Genomic DNA, 19,455 nt, shown 5'->3' with positions numbered 1-19,455 from the left:
TTGCTCATTTGATAAATGAGCAAAAAATTGATTGTCCATTTTCCAAATTAAATGATCAAAGAAATGTTTACTTATTTTACAAACAAGTAACTAATTATTTTCTTATTTAACAAATGAGCAAACAAATGGTTGCTCATTTTACAAACAATTACAGGTTATAGATTTGCAAAACAATTCTTTGCTCATTTGTCAAATGAGCAATTAATTTTTTCTCATTTGTTAAATGAGCAAAAAAAATTCAATGCTCATTTGTCAAATGAGCAAACTATTTAATGCTCATTTGTCAAATGAGCAAATGATTCTTGCTCATTTTGTCAAATTAATGCTCATTTGTGAGTGTGTTTGAATGTTTTAAATACGTTAGCCTACTAGCTCAAGGGTAGAGCATTGTGCAAATGCACAAAAGATGTGGGTTCGAATCCCACGTAGGTTCATTTATGTAATGTGGAGACACAAGTTTGTATGAGAGTTTAATTGTAACAAAGTTGATATAGTTATAAATCATTTCAAACCATTTTTTTTCTCATATAATTTAGTACGAATTTGAATTTTTTTTAATTAATTTTGTTTATAGAGATAACCTATGTAGGAATTGAACCTACATCCCCTATGCATTTGCATAGTGCTCTACCATTTGAGCTAATAGGTTTATCATATGTTTTAAATCATTTTCTATGTTAAAAATTTTTAATCAGCTCATTTGATAAATCAACAAAGAATTGTTTGCTCATTTGATAAAATGAACAAAGAATTGTTTGCTCATTTGACAAATGAGCAACTATCCATATGATATCCATAAGACTATGATGCCAAATTAGCTTAGGCCATATACATACTCCAACTAGACATTAACTGAATGAGAGCCAGGAAAATTAAAACCAACTAGGTGTTTGTTCTTGTAGTTGTAACTGATGTTTGCCCCTTAGCTGGAATTTTGGCAGCCATAAAGCGCAACTCGTTGGCGATTTTTGTGAAGTTCGGCCTCTGTAATGGGTCTACAACCCAGCATCTCCCCATCAGTGATCTCCACTCTGGGTCACAATTCACGGGAACAGGTGGTCTCAAGGTGTTGCTCACAATTCCTCCTATTTACATGTTGCACAACAAAATGGAGTCAATATACCTACATTATCCTCAAAACCCAAAACCCTTTCCAGACATAACTTTTCACAACGGAAAAGAATCTATGACCTAGGGAAATTTTATTTTCTCTAGCAAACTTTAAAATTGCAAACCGGGCACCCAACTAAATGAGGCTTGGATGTCATTAGTTTCTACAGTCATCTACCGAAACCAAATAAGTATTACAGCAATAGCAATTTTGGTACAATACCAAACTTCAGTCAATACCATTTTTTGCCATGTTTCTCAATTGCAAGTGCTTAGCTGCTTAGGGTTGAAGTTATTGCCATTCTAACAGAAAGAGTTACTCTCTGCACATCCACCCCGCACCCAAAAAAAAAATAAAAAAATCGTTGTGACATAGCTCAGAGAAAAGATTTTAAGGAATTACCAATAATAGCCCCATAGTGCAGGTCAACATATGGCTCTTCTCTAGTGAGAAGCTCGCACAAAACAATACCAAAAGAGAACACGTCAACCTAGCAATATGACAGATTAAAAAAGTCAGCACTAGTCTACTGCTGTCGGAAATTATGTTATAGAAACCATAAAATTGGATTTAGAAAAATGACAACCTTCTCAGAGACTAGACTGCTGCTGCCACTCAGAAGCTCAGGTGCCATCCAAGGAAGGGTACCTCGCACTCCCCCTGACATTAATGTTTGACATTTCACTTTGGATAGACCTAAATCCCCGACCTGCTACCAAAGAAGGAGTCAAATATCACTTCATAGTACTAAATCATAATCTCATCCAAGTTCAACATAAAGCATTCGGTACATCAAATTTTCCCATCCTGTAAAATCTTTCATCCTTCCCACTCCCCCACCTCCTTTACTTCTCTATCATCCCAGTAGATAAAAAATAATGATGCACCAATGAGGCAATGTCATGGTGCAGTCATAGCCCTCGAGTATTATGACCCAAGAGGTCATGTATTGATTTTTAGTTTCCTGGGAGAATGATCAAAGTTAAAATACACCGTTCCCCGAAGCAGCTTTAGTTTTTACCTTTAGAAATTGTTGGCAGAGTAAAGTCAATATGATTGAGTGTTCGGTGGCACCACCAACTCAACCACAACAATTGCACCAAGTCCTACCCCCCCCCCCCACACCACCAACCTAACCACAAAAGACTAGAAGGTTATATTTCACATTCTGACACGATGATGGGTCAAGATATTTGAAGTCTAAATGTTAACCATACCCAAAAAAAAAATTGCTCTCAGTAATGTGCAGGGTGATGGAGATAAAAGACTAAAATCACAAATGTGAGGCATAATTCACATATCTTTTTAAACTGAGTTTTCTATGAATTTCTTTAATGAATGATTAAAGAAATGTTTGCTCATTTGGCAAATGAGCAACTAACTATTTGCTCATTTGACAAATGAACAACTAAGTTTTTGCTCATTTGTTAAATTAGCAACTAAGTATTTGCTCATTTGACAAATGAGCAACTAATTATTTGCTCATTTGACAAATGAGCAACTAACTATTTGCTCATTTGCTAAATGAGTAAAAAATAAATTGCTCATTTCCCAAATGATCAAAAATTTGATTGCTCATTTCCCAAATGATCAAAGAAGTGTTTGCTTATTTTACAAATGAGTAACTAATTATTTGCTTATTTAATGCTGCACAGAGAAAATAAATATCAAGGTCTCAGTCATCTGACACACACTAGATGCAACAGATTGAAGAAGAAAACTATGAAGTATTTAACAAATGTAAAAGTTTATGTTTGAGACTATATATTTTCAAACACTGAATATCTGTTTAACAGTTTTGCAGTCCCCATAAAGCAACATTGCAGCAGTTGTAATCTCAACCGTCAGACAGTTATTAGAGTAGCAAACAGATAAATCAGCATCAATATCAGAAAGCACAAAGTAAATGTTAAGTAAATTGGAAGGTGAGGCTGCTCTAAATGCAGTTACTTGTTAAAAGGAGACAAATAGCCTATATATGATATATTACTTGTCAAAATAACGCAGTACAACGCAGCAACATCAAGCATAAAGCATATCTATAGAACCAAATTTACATCGAATGATCAATTTTATTTACTCACTTTTCTACTCACAAAAAGCACTGGAATAAGTAAAGTATTTTTCATAACATCCTATTTCGGACATAAAGCCTCACTGAATTCTTACCTATCTTCGACATTTCCCCAATCAGATGCCAAACTAACAGCATATCCTCGATCATACAATGGCGAGCAATCATTATTCACAGATAATGACTCTTTCCGTTGTCTTTTCTGGACATGGCCATCCATTGTAAATGACTAGCATCCAAAAGAAAATATATGTTAGGTGAAACCTTATATAAAAAGTCAATTATAGACCAGGCAGATGCAGGAGAAGGGGGGTTGGGGGGGTGTTGATGTAGAAAATCATCAAAATCAGAAGAAAGCCAACAAGCAAAATAGTATAGCATGCATTTTCTAAAATGTTAGGAACCAAGCTGCACCACACAACCTCATAATTATCTTATCTACTAGTATTTGAGAGACACTGCTTTCTTGTAGAAGAGAACAACCTACCATTCTCCTTGTCATAAATCACCATAGCATAATAAGGCAAAGAGAGCCTCAGCAACTCAAAGAAGAACAAGAAGAATTTCTAAAATACAGATTGAGTATTCCTATCAAATTATATTTCTAAGATATTTGAGAAATGAAATAGTTCACCATCCAGATATATAGGCAAACGAGTGTGGAATTCACCACTTATAATGAAAGATCAGTATTTGACACTAAATCATCAGTACCAACCAGCAATTTGACATAGATCTTCATGCAAGGCAAATTGACAAATCACGAAAAAAACAAATTGATGAATCGAAAAAAAAAATTGAACTACTTAAATCGAACAAAGAAATCTGCAGAAAATAATTAAAAAAACGCATAGAATCGCACAAATCAGGAAAAAATCAATAAAAATAAAATTGATGAAATTGGCATATAAAATCGCACAAAATTGAACAAAAAACCAGATTATGAAATTGCACAGGAAGTCGAAAAAAAATCAAACAAAAATTAAACAGGAAACGCACAGGAAATTGAACAAAAATCAGAAATTAACACGCAATTGAAAAATATTTTGTAAATTTTGATGCTAAGATTAAACTAAGATTGTTGAATTTACAAAATTTACAAAACTAAGAGAATTACAAACCTCAATAATTTATGGAAATTGATACTCGTGAACAAGAAGAGGAGAGAAAAATTGTCGAGTTTAAAATTTTAATTAGACGCCATTGATAAAACCTTGAAGCTTCGTGGTGGAGAAAGAGCAGAGCAGAAATTGAGTGGCGGAGAGAGAGCAGAGCAGAAATTGAAGCTTCGAAACAGTTAAGCATGGTTGTTAGGGAAGGTTTATATCATTAATCTTAGCTGTTGGATTTATTACAATCTAATGGTTGAGATTTGTCCTCATATAAGGGATAGGTTCTCACATAGAGGGTGGTTCTCACCGGATCCCGACCCTATATATATATATATATATATATATATATATATATATATATATATATATATATATATATTTTACTTCCAGAATTTCAAAAATATTAAAAAATAATTTCTAGAAGATAAAAATATATTTAAAATAATTAAAAAATTATTTTTAATTAAAATTACTAATTAAAAATAAATAATCTCAACAGTTTATTTTAAAAAATTATGGTAGTCAAAAGTCATAAGACTATATTAGAATCATCACATTCATTAGGTCAATTTGAACGGAATAGCTGATTATATTATCAACATTAAATTTAGCCCATTAAAAAAAGAGACATTTGTATAAAATCATGCACTGTTATGATAATTAGAGTACTAGTCACAGGTCGTGCTACTATATGCACTTCTAAATGATAGTTCATGTTGGTGAGGCTTTGCCTAAACTTAATCCAACTTTGATCATCCTTATATACATTCACCATTCACATCCAAGATTGTTAGCCCTAAATATACCGGTTAATGTTTACCATCAAAAGATAGAGGTGAATAGGTGATGGTATAAAATTGGACAAGGCCAAAGTTTAGACCAATTAGTAGCCCATTTTGGGCCAAATGTTCAAGTTGTGTAGATGCACTTATGACCTCACTTAGACTATAGCAAAATTTGACGTGGAATAAAATAAAATTAAATATTTCTAAAATTGATTTATTTTCTATAAAATGCAATTTCAAAATTGTAATAAATATTACCGGTGTTTCATTTTAACTAACACATTAATGAAAATATTGCATTTAGAAAATAGACGTTCAATAATGTTGACATTTAGAAACAGACGTTTAGAAAAATAGATGTTTAGAAAAATATGACATGAACTTATAACATTAAGTTTCATATGTAGCTGGCCATAACGTGTGGCCGGGTTACTTGGTCAGGAGTTAGTCGATCGGTCAGGGGTTATTTAATTAAGGTTTACTTGGTCAGTTAGGGGTTACTCGGCCGATCAAGGATAAGCCAATCAGACTAATTGCCCTATGACTAGCCACACAGAAAACGCGGTATAAAATTGAAAATACTCGTGGCCGGCAGGACGTATACTTCTCTTCTTGACTCGAGTCTTAAACTCTTACCGTGGTAGTCTATCTCCCAAAAACACAATCTTTCACTGCCACCAACACCACTAAGGCGGCGCCGGCGAACGGAATATGGCCACTAGGTTTAATTTTTCTGATTTCAATCTCATTTATACTGCATTTTCCATTTTAATTTCTGATTTTTAAGTTTCAATTAATCTCAATCATCTTCCATTTCTTCTCATTAGATTTTTAATTTTTCTGACTTTTCATCTTTAGTTTAGTTTTTGTATAATTATAGTCTACACTTGTAAATGTGAACTTGAAATTGATATGAATTGGAATTGAATTCAATATAGGTTTGATAAAATTGAAACTTGTGTCATACTGTGAATGATATTTTTTGTATTGATTTTGAAAATGAATTTGAACAAACTTGTTGATTAATTGGTAATGGAATGATTCATTTGTTGGATTAACTATGTTAAGGAACTATTATTGATTTTTTTAGTTGATTTTCTGCCCAATTTCATTGTAATTATCTAGTGGTAACCATGTTAATGTTGTAGTATTATGGAAGTTGTTTTGGATTTGTTATTTGCAATTGTAGATTGTTTTATTGGAGTTATGATTGATGGTGTTGTGGTTTAATTGCGGTAATTTAGTTAAAGCCAAATGCATGATGCTCGTAAGTTATGGAGTAAGAAGTTAAAGTCGATGGCAAAGCAACTTAACCTTATATGATTAATGTGCCTTGCAATTGAATTAATCGAGTGCTGAAATTTGGATACTAGTTAATGTTATCATCCCCGGGCTGCAGAATCGTTGATTACCTGTTCACGGGACTAGCTTGTTCTCATAGGGAGCAGTGGAGATTCTTCTTTATAAGCTTGTTATGCAAATATTGAATTTGCTATGTGAATTGAATACCGTTGACAGTCAGATAATTACTCTGTATAAGACAACTAGATAGCAAAAAGTAGAATATTGCACAATTTGAACTCCTACTGACCCCTTGGAAATTGAATTTTGCTTGGCAGGTTGTGAATACAGTTGGCTATGAATCTTCACTAAATTAGATGGGGAATATTGGACTTGTGGGTTACAAATAACATAATCACCCACCAGCATAAGTTTTTCTTTGTAAGCCATGACGGTCAAGAGCAACATAAGTGCTCGTTATGCAACTTAAATCTGTCTTTGGATTCCCCTTGTGTGTTAGCAGAATGAAAGTATTTACTTCTATCTACAGATGTGCCAAACTGTCTAAGCACACAAACTTGGATAGTAGTTCTATGATCCCAAGTGTTAAACTAGGCTGTATTAGAACTTTGAGTACATCCTCAGAGACACGAGAGGTGGAAGAGTACTTGGATAGACTAAAGAATTTCGAGAAAGTAGGAGTACCAGATAATGCTGGCACTGAAACTGATGATGGGTTTGATATGGGTCGTATGAAGCGCTTGATGGACTGCCTTGGAAATCCACAATCTAAGTTCAAGGTCATTTTTCCTTTTCTTATCTCTTTAGCTTTTATTGATTTTGAATCTTAATCTAGATTTTTGTCATTTAGTCTTTTTGGAAGAAGAGTTCTTGCTGGCTATTTGATATTATAATTTTGTAATCCCATCCATTACCATATTGATTAAAAAAACTTTTTCCTCAATATTGTAATCATGCTGTTGTAATCATGGTGTGTATGGATATCTTGATAGAGGAATTTGGAATGAAATTGATGACAAGTTTTTATTTCATCGAATAGTCCTATCAAAATGGTTACTTTGTCATCATTTATATGACGACTAAAGCCCCCTTTCCAACTATCAGCATTTGTTATCTTTATGATTTGCCCAAGTGCTCATGAATCTTGTTTTGTCATTAATTTATAAATGTGGTTTGCCTGCCTATCAATTGATGCAGACAGTTCATGTTGCTGGGACTAAAGGCAAGGGTTCAACGGCTGCATTCTTGTCTAATATTTTGAGGGCAGAGGGGTATCGTGTGGGTTGCTATACAAGGCATGTAATATCTTTTCTTATGCATTTTCTTTAAAAAAAAAATAGTAGTTAGAGCTTTGGTCAGATTTGGTCCAGAAACTATTTGTTGCTCCTTATTTTTATGGTAATTCCTATGTACAAGACTACAATCAATTTTAAAGTTTTGCATAAGACTTCATAAAAAAAGCCTTATAGAGTAAAATTTGGCGTGAACTTATTTTTTAAGTTTATTAAGATTAGCTTTATGTTCAGAAGCTTTGCTTATTTACTTAACTCACTATGTATCTCTCTATTTGCACAGCCCTCATATACGAACTATTAGGGAGCGTATATCAGTAGGAACACAAAATGAGCCAGTTGCAGCAGATTTGTTGTATTCTCTATTTCTTAGGATCCGGAAGTCTCTTGATCAGGCAGTGGCACATGAGTCTGGATGCCTAAGTCATTTTGAGGTATATACTTGTTTACTACAAGGTATGAGTTGCTAGAAAAGATATGTTTTATGGAAAAGGAAATTATTTATCTTCTGTTATGGAGTGAAAGATTGATAAGTTATAGCGTACTTAGTAAGACTTATGATAATAGTTTTTAAAATGAGCTGGTTTCCCACATCCTACATTGTGTTATTGTTAGAAATGCATCCGCATGTAATGTGCAAGATGCTAGCTTATCAAATGAGCACCTGGGCTTCAGGGCTCCACACCTTCAATCTTGAGGTAGGGGTTTCAAATACAATGTGCTTGTTAGTTTGGGTAGTAAGTGTTGGTTTTCTCTGTAAGTTTTTCTAACTCCCCCCTTCCCTCCACCCTGGAATTTGCTTCTTGCTTTTGTCTAATGGACTGGGTTGGGATCCTTGTTACCTACCTTACCGCTGTTTGTCCCTTGACTCATTATAATTTGTTTGTTGTTGTGGTATGGAGGTTGAATCTAGTACAAATTGACCATTGAGGGGATTGATCACCTTAAGACATACTCTCTTGATGGCTTATCGTGTGGTTAAGAAAATAGATTGTCTTGTTCATTCTGCATTTATGTTTCTCATGCTAAAGAATATTCTCTCCCTGTGTTACTAGGCCTCTTCCTAGGTTCTGTCCTGGTTAGAGTTGTCTCGTATTTATAGTTTATGACAAATAACACGTTAGTTCTTGTATCTGTTAAAAGGTTTTGACTTTTGAATACATATCTTGATGTCCTACATAGTCAATAAGGAAAACTGGAAAATTAGAGTAACAAAGCTCTTAGTTTCATTCAACATTTGGAAGTTTTCTCTTCATCTGCACTCCTATGATTATTGTTGTAATTTTTTCTTTTCAACTGATGAATGGAAATCTTTTAGGTCCTTACAGCTATAGCATTTGCTCTGTTTGCTGATCAGAATGTTGATATTGCAGTTGTTGAGGTAATTGCTTGGCTCCACAGTCTTTATATGTAATTACTACTTAATTTGGATATGTCGACATGTGCAATTATGTTCTTGTTGTTTATGTGTGCTTATGTTAGGCTGGGTTAGGAGGAGCACGGGATGCTACAAACATAATCACAAGTTCCGAGCTTGCTGCTGCAGTTATAACAACTATAGGAAAAGAACATCTGGCTGCTCTTGGGGGTTCCTTGGAAAGCATAGCATTGGCAAAGTCAGGGATTATCAAACAGGGTCGCCCAGTTTGGTGCCTTTTCTTTCTTTGTAATTATCTATATGAGATGATTGAATATAATCATATGACATGCTACCGGTTATATTTTATGCAAATTTTAATCTAAGATCTGAAGTACTTTCAATCTGCGAGTTGCCTAATGCAGGCTGGATTTCAGGGCTGAGATAGCTTTGATCTTAAGTTAGTCACTGGTTTGAGATGTTTGTGGCAGACCTTGGGAGTTTTGTAACATATTATCTGCATTATGTTTCTATATTTGTGAGGTGTTTAACTTTCCATCCCTTATTTATCAAAAAAAAAAAAAAAAAAGAAAAAAAGAACTTCTCAGCTTTTTCAATACCAGGATTTTGCTATCTTGCATGCTAGTTTATATGGCAAAGCTAAAAGATAATAAGCCTGTTGTTAAGCACAACAATGTTCGACTCTTACACGACTTCAAATTTTGAAAAACAAAAATTATTCTGCATTGCTTCTATATGATCCAAATATTTTTGCAGCCACATAACGTGTCTGCTTAATTGCTTATATCTATGTTATTTTCTTGACTTGGTTGAACTTTTTAGGTAATTCTTGGTGGCCCATTTCTTCCTCACATTGAACAAATTATACGTGATAAAGCTCTATCAATGTTCTCGCCGGTTGTATCTGCTTGTGATTCTGGAAACAGAAGTGTCATTAATGGCTTTGGCATCATCAATGGTGAACAACGCCAGTCTTGTGATTTACTGCTTCATATTCAGAAGGACATACCATTAGTATGCACTCCATTAAATGCTTTCTAATTGATTATATCTTTAGTTAGTGATGTTGGACTTCCTCAAAATAATTAAAGCCTTGCTGTGGAACATTAATATTTATCATACAACTCTGTTATTAACTAAATTAAATATTTCTTTTCACGCAGTGTATTGAGTTATGTGATGTGAATCTATCATTGCTTGGGCAACATCAACTTCAGAATGCTGTGACTGCAACTTGTGCTGCACTATGCCTCCATGATCAAGGTAAGAATTTCTGATTGTATTTTGATAGTTTAGTTGCTCAGTTATACATGGATCATGTAGCCAACATTTCTAATACAACTTTACAAGTGTGTGTCTGAGATCCATCGTGTTTGATATTTCATAAAATTAATCTCAATGATTTTTCAAGATGTGATGTATGTCGTTATGCCTTGATGGTCAAACATATCATCATCCCAAATACCTGAACCCTAGAACTGTATGTTTTTTCCCCCTTGTTAAAAAATTAATTTAACATTGCTTGATTTTTTCTCCTTGCTATCACTTCTTTTCAAGTTAAGTAATGCACAGACCACATGAATTGGGGAGGGCTGGGGGGGTGGGTGGGGGGGGGGGGTGAGAGAGAGGATGTCGATATACTGCCAATCCGTTTTGAATCCCTGTTTCATACTTCGGACAGATGGTCTACTAGATTGGTGGGAGTGCTACTATTCTTCCACTTGAATTTTGCCTCCTTGCTATCACTTTCTTATCATTGTCTGCTCTGTTGTTGTTTAGGTTGGAGGATTTCTGAAAGATCCATTCGTAGTGGGTTGGAGAGCATGCAGATGCTTGGGAGAAGCCAATTTTTGAAGAAAGAAGAAATTGATGCTCTTGGACTTTCTGGATCAATGGCATTGCTCGATGGAGGTTTGTTACTTTAATTCTTTTCCATCTATGTTTAAGTCTATAATAATGGTAGTGGATGGGATTTAAATCGCTCTATTAGTTTGAGTTTGTTAATTTTACTCTTTTCACGTATTTTCAAATCTATGTAGTAGTAGTGGTGGGCAGTACTCAAATCACACCAAGTGTGGGTTGGTAATCTCTTCAGCATTTCATTGCCAGTATTTCTTCACTTTGTTCCCATCATCACTTTGTTGCAGTAATAGTGAACACTCTGGACAGTCTCTTGATTGATTGTGATTCTTAACTGTTATCATGTAAAGTTGCTAACGTCTTAATTTCTCTAGATGCCATGACCAGATATTACTTGTTGGCTTGCTTTTGATTACATTCGTGTGTAATGGTTTGGCTGTGAATGCATTTGAAATTTCTTTCTTCCTAGTTTCCTGTAGATTAAACATCAGCTTCTTTGAGGCAAGTTTGGAAGGGGGGAGAGGGGAGGGGAGGTTGGGGGAGGAGGTGAATAAGGTGAACTAAGAAATAAGCTGAAGCAAAACTTTATCATTTCTCTGTGCAAAGTTTTTGCTAAATCCTTACTGTGTACACCAGAGATTCTATTCTCGGAAGAAGAGTGGAGCTTCAGGTTTCTCAGCTGCAGCCCTCCAGAATAGAAAATAACTTCTCTAGAAGTCTGTTAATACCACCACAAGGCAGTATTCATACGTGGTTGGTTTATTAAGATACATTAGCTTGATATTTGGGGTCCTTTTTTTTTTAATTAAATCTTGAAGCCACTACTTTGTTGAAGCCTTGGCATTCTGATTTTAATATGATCTTACTAACAGTTTAATTTGTGTTTAATCCTGTACCTTTTTCTGATTTCAGCTCACACTCAAGAATCTGCTAAAGCATTGGCAAATACGATTTCTACCGTATGCCAGAACTCTAGGTTGGTCCTTGTGGTTGCAATGGCAAGCGACAAAGATCACAGTGGATTTGCAAAGGAACTCCTTATGGGTTAGTTATTTGCCTATTGGTGGATAGATTCCCACTCAGACCAAGATTAGAGACTTATAAATCATAATTGGGCACTTATATTTTGCTGCAAATTTTTTACGTAAAGTGTTGTTAATACTATTGACGTTTCTGGTTCATTATTTGGGATGACTACTTATTGTTTCCTAGGGATATCACCTTCTGTTTTCTGTATACATTATGCTGTAAAAGGCTAGCAAATTATGCAAAATGTGATTTTGTTTTTCTGTTTCTGTTCAGCTATCAATAGCTTACTGAAGGGACATACAGGGTTTAAAGAGAGCTATAGTTTGACTGTGTTTTTAATTGCAGGTCTACATTTTGAAGCTGTTTTCCTGACAGAAGTAGATATTGCAGGAGACAAGTCTCGAAGCACTTCAGCATCGTTTTTGAAAGATATCTGGATTAAAACGTGCAGAGAACTTGGTATCGAATTTATTTTTGAAGATTTAAAAAATCTGAAATTGGATGCATCAGTTCATTATGTTGGAAATTCAAACAAAATGATATTAGCTGCTGAATGTTCGTTACCAAATTGCTTGAAGGCTAGTAATAAGATTCTCAAAGCAAGAACAGGGGACCAATCAGGTGTAATTGTAGTTACCGGATCCCTACATATAGTTTCATCTGTATTAGCTTCTATCCATGGTTAAGCTGCAGTTAGGAACAAGGTATCTTCCTCACTATGTTGTTCTTTCCTTGTCTGAAATTCAAAAGTAGTTTTCTATACCAGAGCCAAATTATTATGACTATTTGTTATTTCATCATTATTCAACATTTGGGGCCCAAAGTCTTTGAGATTCGTAATTTTTGAGCAGTTGTCTTACCTAGATTAAGTCAGTAGTAAGAGTAAAAGTAATGTCTTTATAGTTTATAGGCTTATCGGAGCTCCAGATGTTGAGTGTGATATTACGAATTCGTGGCGAATGTTAGCTAGGTTTGTGACTTTGGAATTTCTGTGATATGTTGAATTAAATTATAGAATTGCTACTAATCTACTATACCTCTCACTGAACAATAAACTAGGTTTTGACTCTGGGTAATACCAAAGCTTTTTGTTTATCTAGATTCATTGTATCTAAGTATCTACTGCTGTGTGTTTAACAACTAACTTCTGGTAAAAATATAACAGGTCTCAATTATTACAGTTATAGTATCAGTAGAGTGGTAGACAATGGTTGCAGTATTCTTTCCTCACTTGGTGTCCTTTAACTTTTAAGTGGGTTGAGTAAAGTAAATTTGGTATGACTGTCCCAACAACATTCAATTTCAATCTTTGAAATCTTTTCATACCTGAGAATGGTTTTCAGAGTATGTCTGTCTTACATTTTTTTTTACTGTTTTGGTTCCTGTGTTCCCATTCACGTTGTCAGTAAAAATTACTACTGGTGCACTAAGTTTTTTTTCTGGTTCATTGCATAATGAAGAATCTACTGCAGTTCCTATTTCCGCTCCTTGGTTTTTGCTTTTACTGGCAGGCATTCGAAGCGTAGCTTATCGGCTACTTGATTAGCTCTGTTGCTTATCGACATTCTACGGCGTGGACTCCGAAATTTCAAATTAGGCCAAAATCAGGCCTTAACAGTCCAAAAACTAGCTACATTGAACCTTCATATGATCATATCCATACTGGTACGGTACCTGGTCCCCTTGGCTTTGGTAATTTATACTCATTCAATGACTAAATGTAGATACCCAGTTGAAGAAATAAAGGAGTAGGAGCAAAAGGATTTGGGTTTTGTTTCTTGCCTTGTATTCAATTTCATTTAAAACCAAATTGTTCTCTTGCATTTGGTGCTTAGTTATTGCAGTCACAGTTTTCACATCTAAGTTTTTCTTTTTTCTTTTTCTTTTTTTTTTTTTTTTTTTTTTCGCCGAAATTTTTAGCAGCAGCAGCCAGCAGGTGTCACTATCCTGTTGAATGAGGTGGTGTATTCATGTTTCAAAATCTAGCATTCATATTTTATGATTTTTACGTATCGTTTTTGAAATGTATGTTAGAAATTGCATTAATGCACCTTCTCTTTACTAGCATTAGGCCACCTTTTAAACTAGAGTTATCAATTACAGATTTACAGGGTATAACAATGTGCCAATGTGGTAATTTCTGAGAGGGAAACCCGTTACTCCATTTGGGAAATTTTACTCCCAAAATTCTAAAGATAAACATGAGTCAAGTCCTAATACAAAATTTTTAGATCAACTTCAAATTAACCTTGAACATTTAGGACATATACTCTGTTTTGAGGGCAAAGTCAATATGGTACAATTAAAAAAATAGAGGAAGTACGGAGTACAGTTTATGTAAAAAAAAAAACGCGGTGACTTCGTAAAAGTCCAAAGTTAGCAAGTGGTAGGCCGGATTGGCGGTAACTTATGTCCTTGTAGTAGCAAAATTTGTTTGTATATGGTTGTCTGCACATATTAAAGAGTAAAAGGGTAGTAAATGGTAGTTGGGTAACATATTGAGTGATGCTAATAATATGATCGATCTTTGTATTCATTCATGATGGTTACACCCACTGTAATTTACCGGCGAAGTTTGCGGTCCGACACTTTGGTTATACGAGTAATAGAGAAGGTGGCCTTTTTATATGATAGTAACCCTTTTATAATGTTATCATTGCTTTAAGCTGCACCACGTTATTTGTTTTTATGCTCTTCTTTTTTGCATGTTGCTATTATTACTCAGTATCTACCGTTACTATAATCCCTCTGTTATTAACGGTTGTGAATGTGAATGAGAATTGCTAGATTTGAAACAGCTTTTTCCTCAGAGAACATTCATGTTATATAGCACTATGCATTGCATTTATTGTCAGCTGATAATAGGGCATGTATTGGACTATACTAGGGGTGTTTAAAACCAGTTTGGGCCAAAGAAAACCGGTCTGGTCTTCGGGTTGAGAAATTTATTTTTTCGGTCTCCAGTATGATTCAGTTCAAAACCCTTTATATAAAACTCAATAGTGTATGAGAGACATTGCGGGTGCTCTACTAATTTTTGTCATTTCTCGGTAAAACATAAGATTTTTCACCGTACTAAAAAAAGTCAAAACTTGTACACAATAAGTAGTGTATTGTGTTATCTGCGTAAATGTAAAGTAAATGTCACAAATGGTGGACTTTTTTATGTGATTTGGACTTATAAAATGCCTAAACGTAATACAATACACTCGTTGCATATGAAATTTCCCGTTGTTGTCGTAGTTAAGTTAGTGGTGCTCTATCTTAGGCTCTTAGCAATCAAGAGATGAATGTTAGTCAACCAGTTTGGTCTGCGAAATATTATTGTTACTGTAGGGAAAAAATACAGTACTCCGTAAATTATTTAAATTGTAGGTATAGTACTATAGTAGTTCATTTATAAAAACATTCTTTGGGAGCTATTAATTTTTTAACCAGTGGACCAAACAATAGTACTACTACTGTGAAAAAAGGTACTCTTACATAATTAATTAAGGAGTATTTAATAATTAATTATATTTGCATAGTTTTGTACCAAACAGAAACCGTGGTTACAATAGTCACATCAATACAATGAAGTTGATCAGTTAGCAAAAGCTCTTCTATTTTTGTCTTCCTTAATTACATTTGCATATTATGGTGCTATAATAAATTTTGACAATTAAAGATGTTTTTGTAATGTTCTGAGTTTGGTTTTCTGCTTGCAGTGTTAACCATGATTCATGCTAATAATCACCAGGATTGGAGAAATTTGATTGAATATATGAGTACGTACGTATGTTGTAGAAAGAAAATTGTATAAATAGAATTTACGAACTTCCTATCACATTCGTTCAAAAAAAAAAACTTCCTCTCACATGTAAGCCCATAAATGTTGCATAGTGAAGTACCAAGTCAAATTTGGTCTAGTGGAAAGAAGAGTGCTATTGACAGTTTGGGGGGAGTGGGATTTCCTTACTTTCCCCACTCACCCAAATTGTCTAGCCTGATAACCCAGACTGGGTTGACCCGTGAAGGGTTCCGACCTAGTAGGACCTCTCATCTTACCAACCAAAAAAAAGTTATTAAACTATACCAACTTTTTTTTTTTTTTTTTTTAGTGGAATAAATTACACTATTACTATTACGAGTAATACGAAAATTATTTTCGAACAGTAAAAGTATGGGAATGTTATTTCCAATAGTTGAGCAATGATTTAGTAGATTTTGTACATGTACTTTTTGTTATAATATCATCGTTTTAAAACACAAAATCATAGAATTAAGTGGTGTGGTGTCTTAGCCTTGAAGGAAGAATACAGTGGTTTAGATTATTCATGCATGCAAAAATACTGTAGTTCAGATGATGGTGTGTGTTCTTGTCTCCCAATGTAAGATCCTCGTAATACTCCATTTTTATCATTAAATTTATAATGTTGGTTGCGAAAATCAACAACGGTTTTCTCATATTTAATGTTGATAGATGATTTCTTTCTGGTCCTGGTCTCATGCCAGGAAGCTAAGGATCATAACTCTCCTCTTTCAAATTTTAAACCTTCATTTTAATTTTGATTTTTCGAAATATATTTCTACACATAACAACTAATAGAAATTAAATGTTGTTAAAAAACAAAAAAAGAAAAAAAAAATATAGAAATTATAGTGATTTTTGTTAGCCGAAATAATCTTTGTGAAATGGATCTTTATTGATTTAAACTTATCTTTATGATTGAAGTTACTGTAATTTTTACTAATTCACTTGAAAGAGTGTGTGGGTTAATAGGTCACTTTCCTTTTTGATGTGCTAAGGGAGCCGCAACGGCAGTGATGTAAAAGGGATTTCAAATCTTGATAAACACCCCACTATTTTAATCAACTAAGGTAGTTGATATCCACTATCAGGTCAATTTCTAAATTAATTAAGTTTATGTATTATGTAGCCCGTCTCCTATTAATAAAAATAAGGGGATTAATCGTTGTGGATATTGTCAAGATCTTGATAGTGGCCTTATGATACGGTGTGATGGTAGAATGTATATTTCATTAAATTCAATAAGATTTGAAGTAGATTTTGTTCATATATTGAAAAATAATGAATGAAATAGAAATCCATGAAAATGGGCCTAGTGGGCTTTCAAATGAAGAGCAGCAATCAGCTCAACTCCCCGAGGTTAACGCTTAAACATAGATAAGGACTATACATTTTCATGTGGACCTCCCTTTCTATATCTGAATATTTTGCAATCAAATTTTTGGGCCCACTTTCTGTTCATGGACCCCATTTCCATGATTCAGCCAAACCCGGGAACTTTTTTGGACTTTTGCCATCCCCAAATAATTACCGTCACAAATTTGTATGGAGTACTTCGATTTGAAAAAAAAATTTATTCTTATGAAAAATTTAATTAGAGTTTTTAATCAAAAATATACATTTTTTTTTATTGATTCTAGTATATGTATGATTCTAACATGCGATGACTACTGCGGTACTTCGTAATTACTTTAATACGAATAAATAATTACCATTAAATTTGCAAATTAATAGAATATCATCCATTAAAGTAGTCTACATGTTGTATTTATTTACCCCATTTGACTTTTTAGAATTTTAAAATTACTATTTAAAAATATAAATTTCTTCCATTCTATATGTGCTAAAATTATAAATATTTGACATTCTTAAAATTGACATTGTAATGAATTATTATAAGATTCCACATAACAATATTTCTTATAGATTAATAAGAATTTATAGTCAAAGTTTTTAAAGTTTGACCCCAAAAAATATAATGGGACAAAAAAAAAAAAAAAAAAACCCTCCATTTATATTATTTTTAACTGTATTTTTTAAAGTAGGAAAAGATTAAATACAATTTCTAAAATTGTGCAAATTTAGGAATTCATGACAAAAACACATGTAAATCAGTGTAATTTTTGTTTATTATTTCTAAAAAAAAAAGTACAGAGTAAATATATTAAAAAAAATAAACATTAATTACACTTATCTATACGTGTTTTTGTCATAAATTCATAAATTTACACTATTTTAGAAAGTGTATTTAATGCTTATATGCGGACTGCATATAATATTATCCTAAATAAATAAATAATTAAAATATACAAGTATAAATTTCACCTAGCTAGGTCCACAAATTAAAACAAAAATACGATCACTGATCATATATATACCACATAATTAATTTTACAACAGCTAGTACAATCTAAGTCCACGCCTGAAAACCTAGCTAGTTGCTATGTATATGGCTCCCAGTCCCAGTCCAGTAACAAGTGGTTGACCTTCACCTTTGTCCTCGTTGTCTCGTTGATTGTTGAGCTAGTTGGAGTTTGTTCTAACTTAACATTTTCAATTTTTAACATGTTTATTAAGGTTTTGTTTTATTCAATTTGTTTCGTCTAAATTGTTATTAGTTTGAACCGAGCAAAACTAACTTGAGCGCTGTCTGAACATGTTTTGACTTTAGCATGACTTTTTTGTTTTTAATTTATCTTATCTAAACTTATTTTGATATATATTGTCGAAAAATTTAATGAAACAAAATCGAACCTTTAGATTATGATAAATGTGTTAAGAGATATTTCCTCCATTCTATTAATATTGCAATAATGATGAAATTACGCATCCCAAAACACATTTTATATGCTAAATATCTATAATTGTGTGAGAGTAAAATTTATAAAAAGTTGATATTGTAAAAGTATTTTATGAGACGAATCCAACAAGATCCCACATGACTATATTTTGCTTAACGTATAAATCATATTATATGGTCAAACAAGAGTGATAAATAGTGCAAAAAGTCCATTGTTACAGTATTAATAGAACAGAGGAAGTAGTTGTTTGAACTTCAAAATTGATACGAAATATGATGTATGTATCTAGCTTAAAGTATGTGTATAGGTTTTCTTTTAGGCATAATAATGGAGAGAAAGTTCCACTAAGAGTGATGTTATAGTTTAAGACTAGCTAATAGATAATAGAAAAAGCGAAACACTTGACTTACTTTATAAGCTACATGTATTTTTATTTTATTTTTTTAAAAAAAAGTTACATAGTAACTAAAAGTTTATTTTTGATTGTTAAATTTCGTCTTTTATGCAGGACAAATATATTCACACTAATACCTGATAAATAATGTTGAATTGGTTATTTCATGCATATTATATACGAAGTATTTGTATTAGTGTCGTGTTATATAAATGATATAACCAGTGATTGATCATACTAAGGGCATGTTTAGCGGTAATTTTACTATTTCTCGTCATGGTGATGGAGGGTAGTTATATTTTTTTTTTTTTTTTAAAGGAGGGTAGTTTTGTCTATTGCAGTTTAAATTTTCATTTAATTTTTTTTTAATGTATATTGGAAGTGCCATAAATAACGGTGCTAAGTTGAAAAGAGGAGTAATGTCTCACTCAAAAATTTCGTGGTGCTAATAAATGGTGTATCAGAAATTGTAAGAAATAAATGAAGCCTGGAACCACTGCCCCCGCCAATCTACTGGAATATAAAAG

The 19,455-nt window shown here is 33.3% G+C and overlaps 2 protein-coding genes across 3 annotated transcripts; one reads left to right on the top strand and one right to left on the bottom strand.

Moving 5' to 3' along the window:
- Nucleotides 1–629: 629 nt before the first annotated feature.
- Nucleotides 630–2,207, bottom strand: LOC110725704 (mitogen-activated protein kinase kinase kinase 12-like). Its single transcript, XM_021905179.1, has 3 exons — nt 1,698–2,207; nt 1,514–1,601; nt 630–1,085 (listed from the first exon to the last, which is right to left on the bottom strand). Exons 1-3 carry the CDS (start codon nt 1,776–1,778, stop codon nt 883–885), a joined length of 372 nt encoding a protein of 123 aa, XP_021760871.1. The 5' UTR covers nt 1,779–2,207; the 3' UTR covers nt 630–882.
- Nucleotides 2,208–5,661: 3,454 nt separating this feature from the next.
- LOC110729225 (dihydrofolate synthetase-like) lies at nt 5,662–14,098 on the top strand. 2 transcript variants are annotated; one of them, XM_021908945.1, is made up of 12 exons: nt 5,662–5,804; nt 6,702–7,163; nt 7,582–7,679; nt 7,960–8,110; nt 8,995–9,057; nt 9,159–9,320; nt 9,877–10,068; nt 10,218–10,317; nt 10,834–10,965; nt 11,827–11,958; nt 12,289–12,647; nt 13,404–14,098. In XM_021908945.1, exons 2-11 carry the CDS (start codon nt 6,843–6,845, stop codon nt 12,627–12,629), a joined length of 1,692 nt encoding a protein of 563 aa, XP_021764637.1. In that variant the 5' UTR covers nt 5,662–5,804; nt 6,702–6,842; the 3' UTR covers nt 12,630–12,647; nt 13,404–14,098. The 2 variants fall into 2 exon arrangements, with proteins under 2 accessions (XP_021764637.1, XP_021764630.1); XM_021908938.1 differs by lacking the exon at nt 13,404–14,098 and having other exon boundaries at nt 12,289–12,783.
- The last annotated feature ends 5,357 nt before the right edge of the window (nt 14,099–19,455 follow it).

The sequence above is a fragment of the Chenopodium quinoa genome, unplaced genomic scaffold (genome assembly GCF_001683475.1).
Source record: "Chenopodium quinoa cultivar QQ74 unplaced genomic scaffold, ASM168347v1, whole genome shotgun sequence".
NCBI lineage: Eukaryota > Viridiplantae > Streptophyta > Magnoliopsida > Caryophyllales > Amaranthaceae > Chenopodium > Chenopodium quinoa.
Note: the sequence above shows the minus strand (reverse complement) of the source record. Positions and strands in the feature narration are given on the sequence as shown.

Bases quoted from the DNA above. Each gene is read 5' to 3' on its own strand.
- LOC110725704 (XM_021905179.1), bottom strand. From the start codon at position 1,778: ATGTCAGGGGGAGTGCGAGGTACCCTTCCTTGGATGGCACCTGAGCTT. The intron at 1,602-1,697 runs GTTGTCATTTTT...TCATATTGCTAG, and splicing joins GCAGTCTAGTCTCTGAGAAG to GTTGACGTGTTCTCTTTTGG. The intron at 1,086-1,513 runs GTAATTCCTTAA...ACATGTAAATAG, and splicing joins GCACTATGGGGCTATTATTG to GAGGAATTGTGAGCAACACC.
- LOC110729225 (XM_021908945.1), top strand. From the start codon at position 6,843: ATGCAACTTAAATCTGTCTTTGGATTCCCCTTGTGTGTTAGCAGAATG. The intron at 10,069-10,217 runs GTATGCACTCCA...CTTTTCACGCAG, and splicing joins TTCAGAAGGACATACCATTA to TGTATTGAGTTATGTGATGT. The intron at 10,966-11,826 runs GTTTGTTACTTT...TTCTGATTTCAG, and splicing joins AATGGCATTGCTCGATGGAG to CTCACACTCAAGAATCTGCT.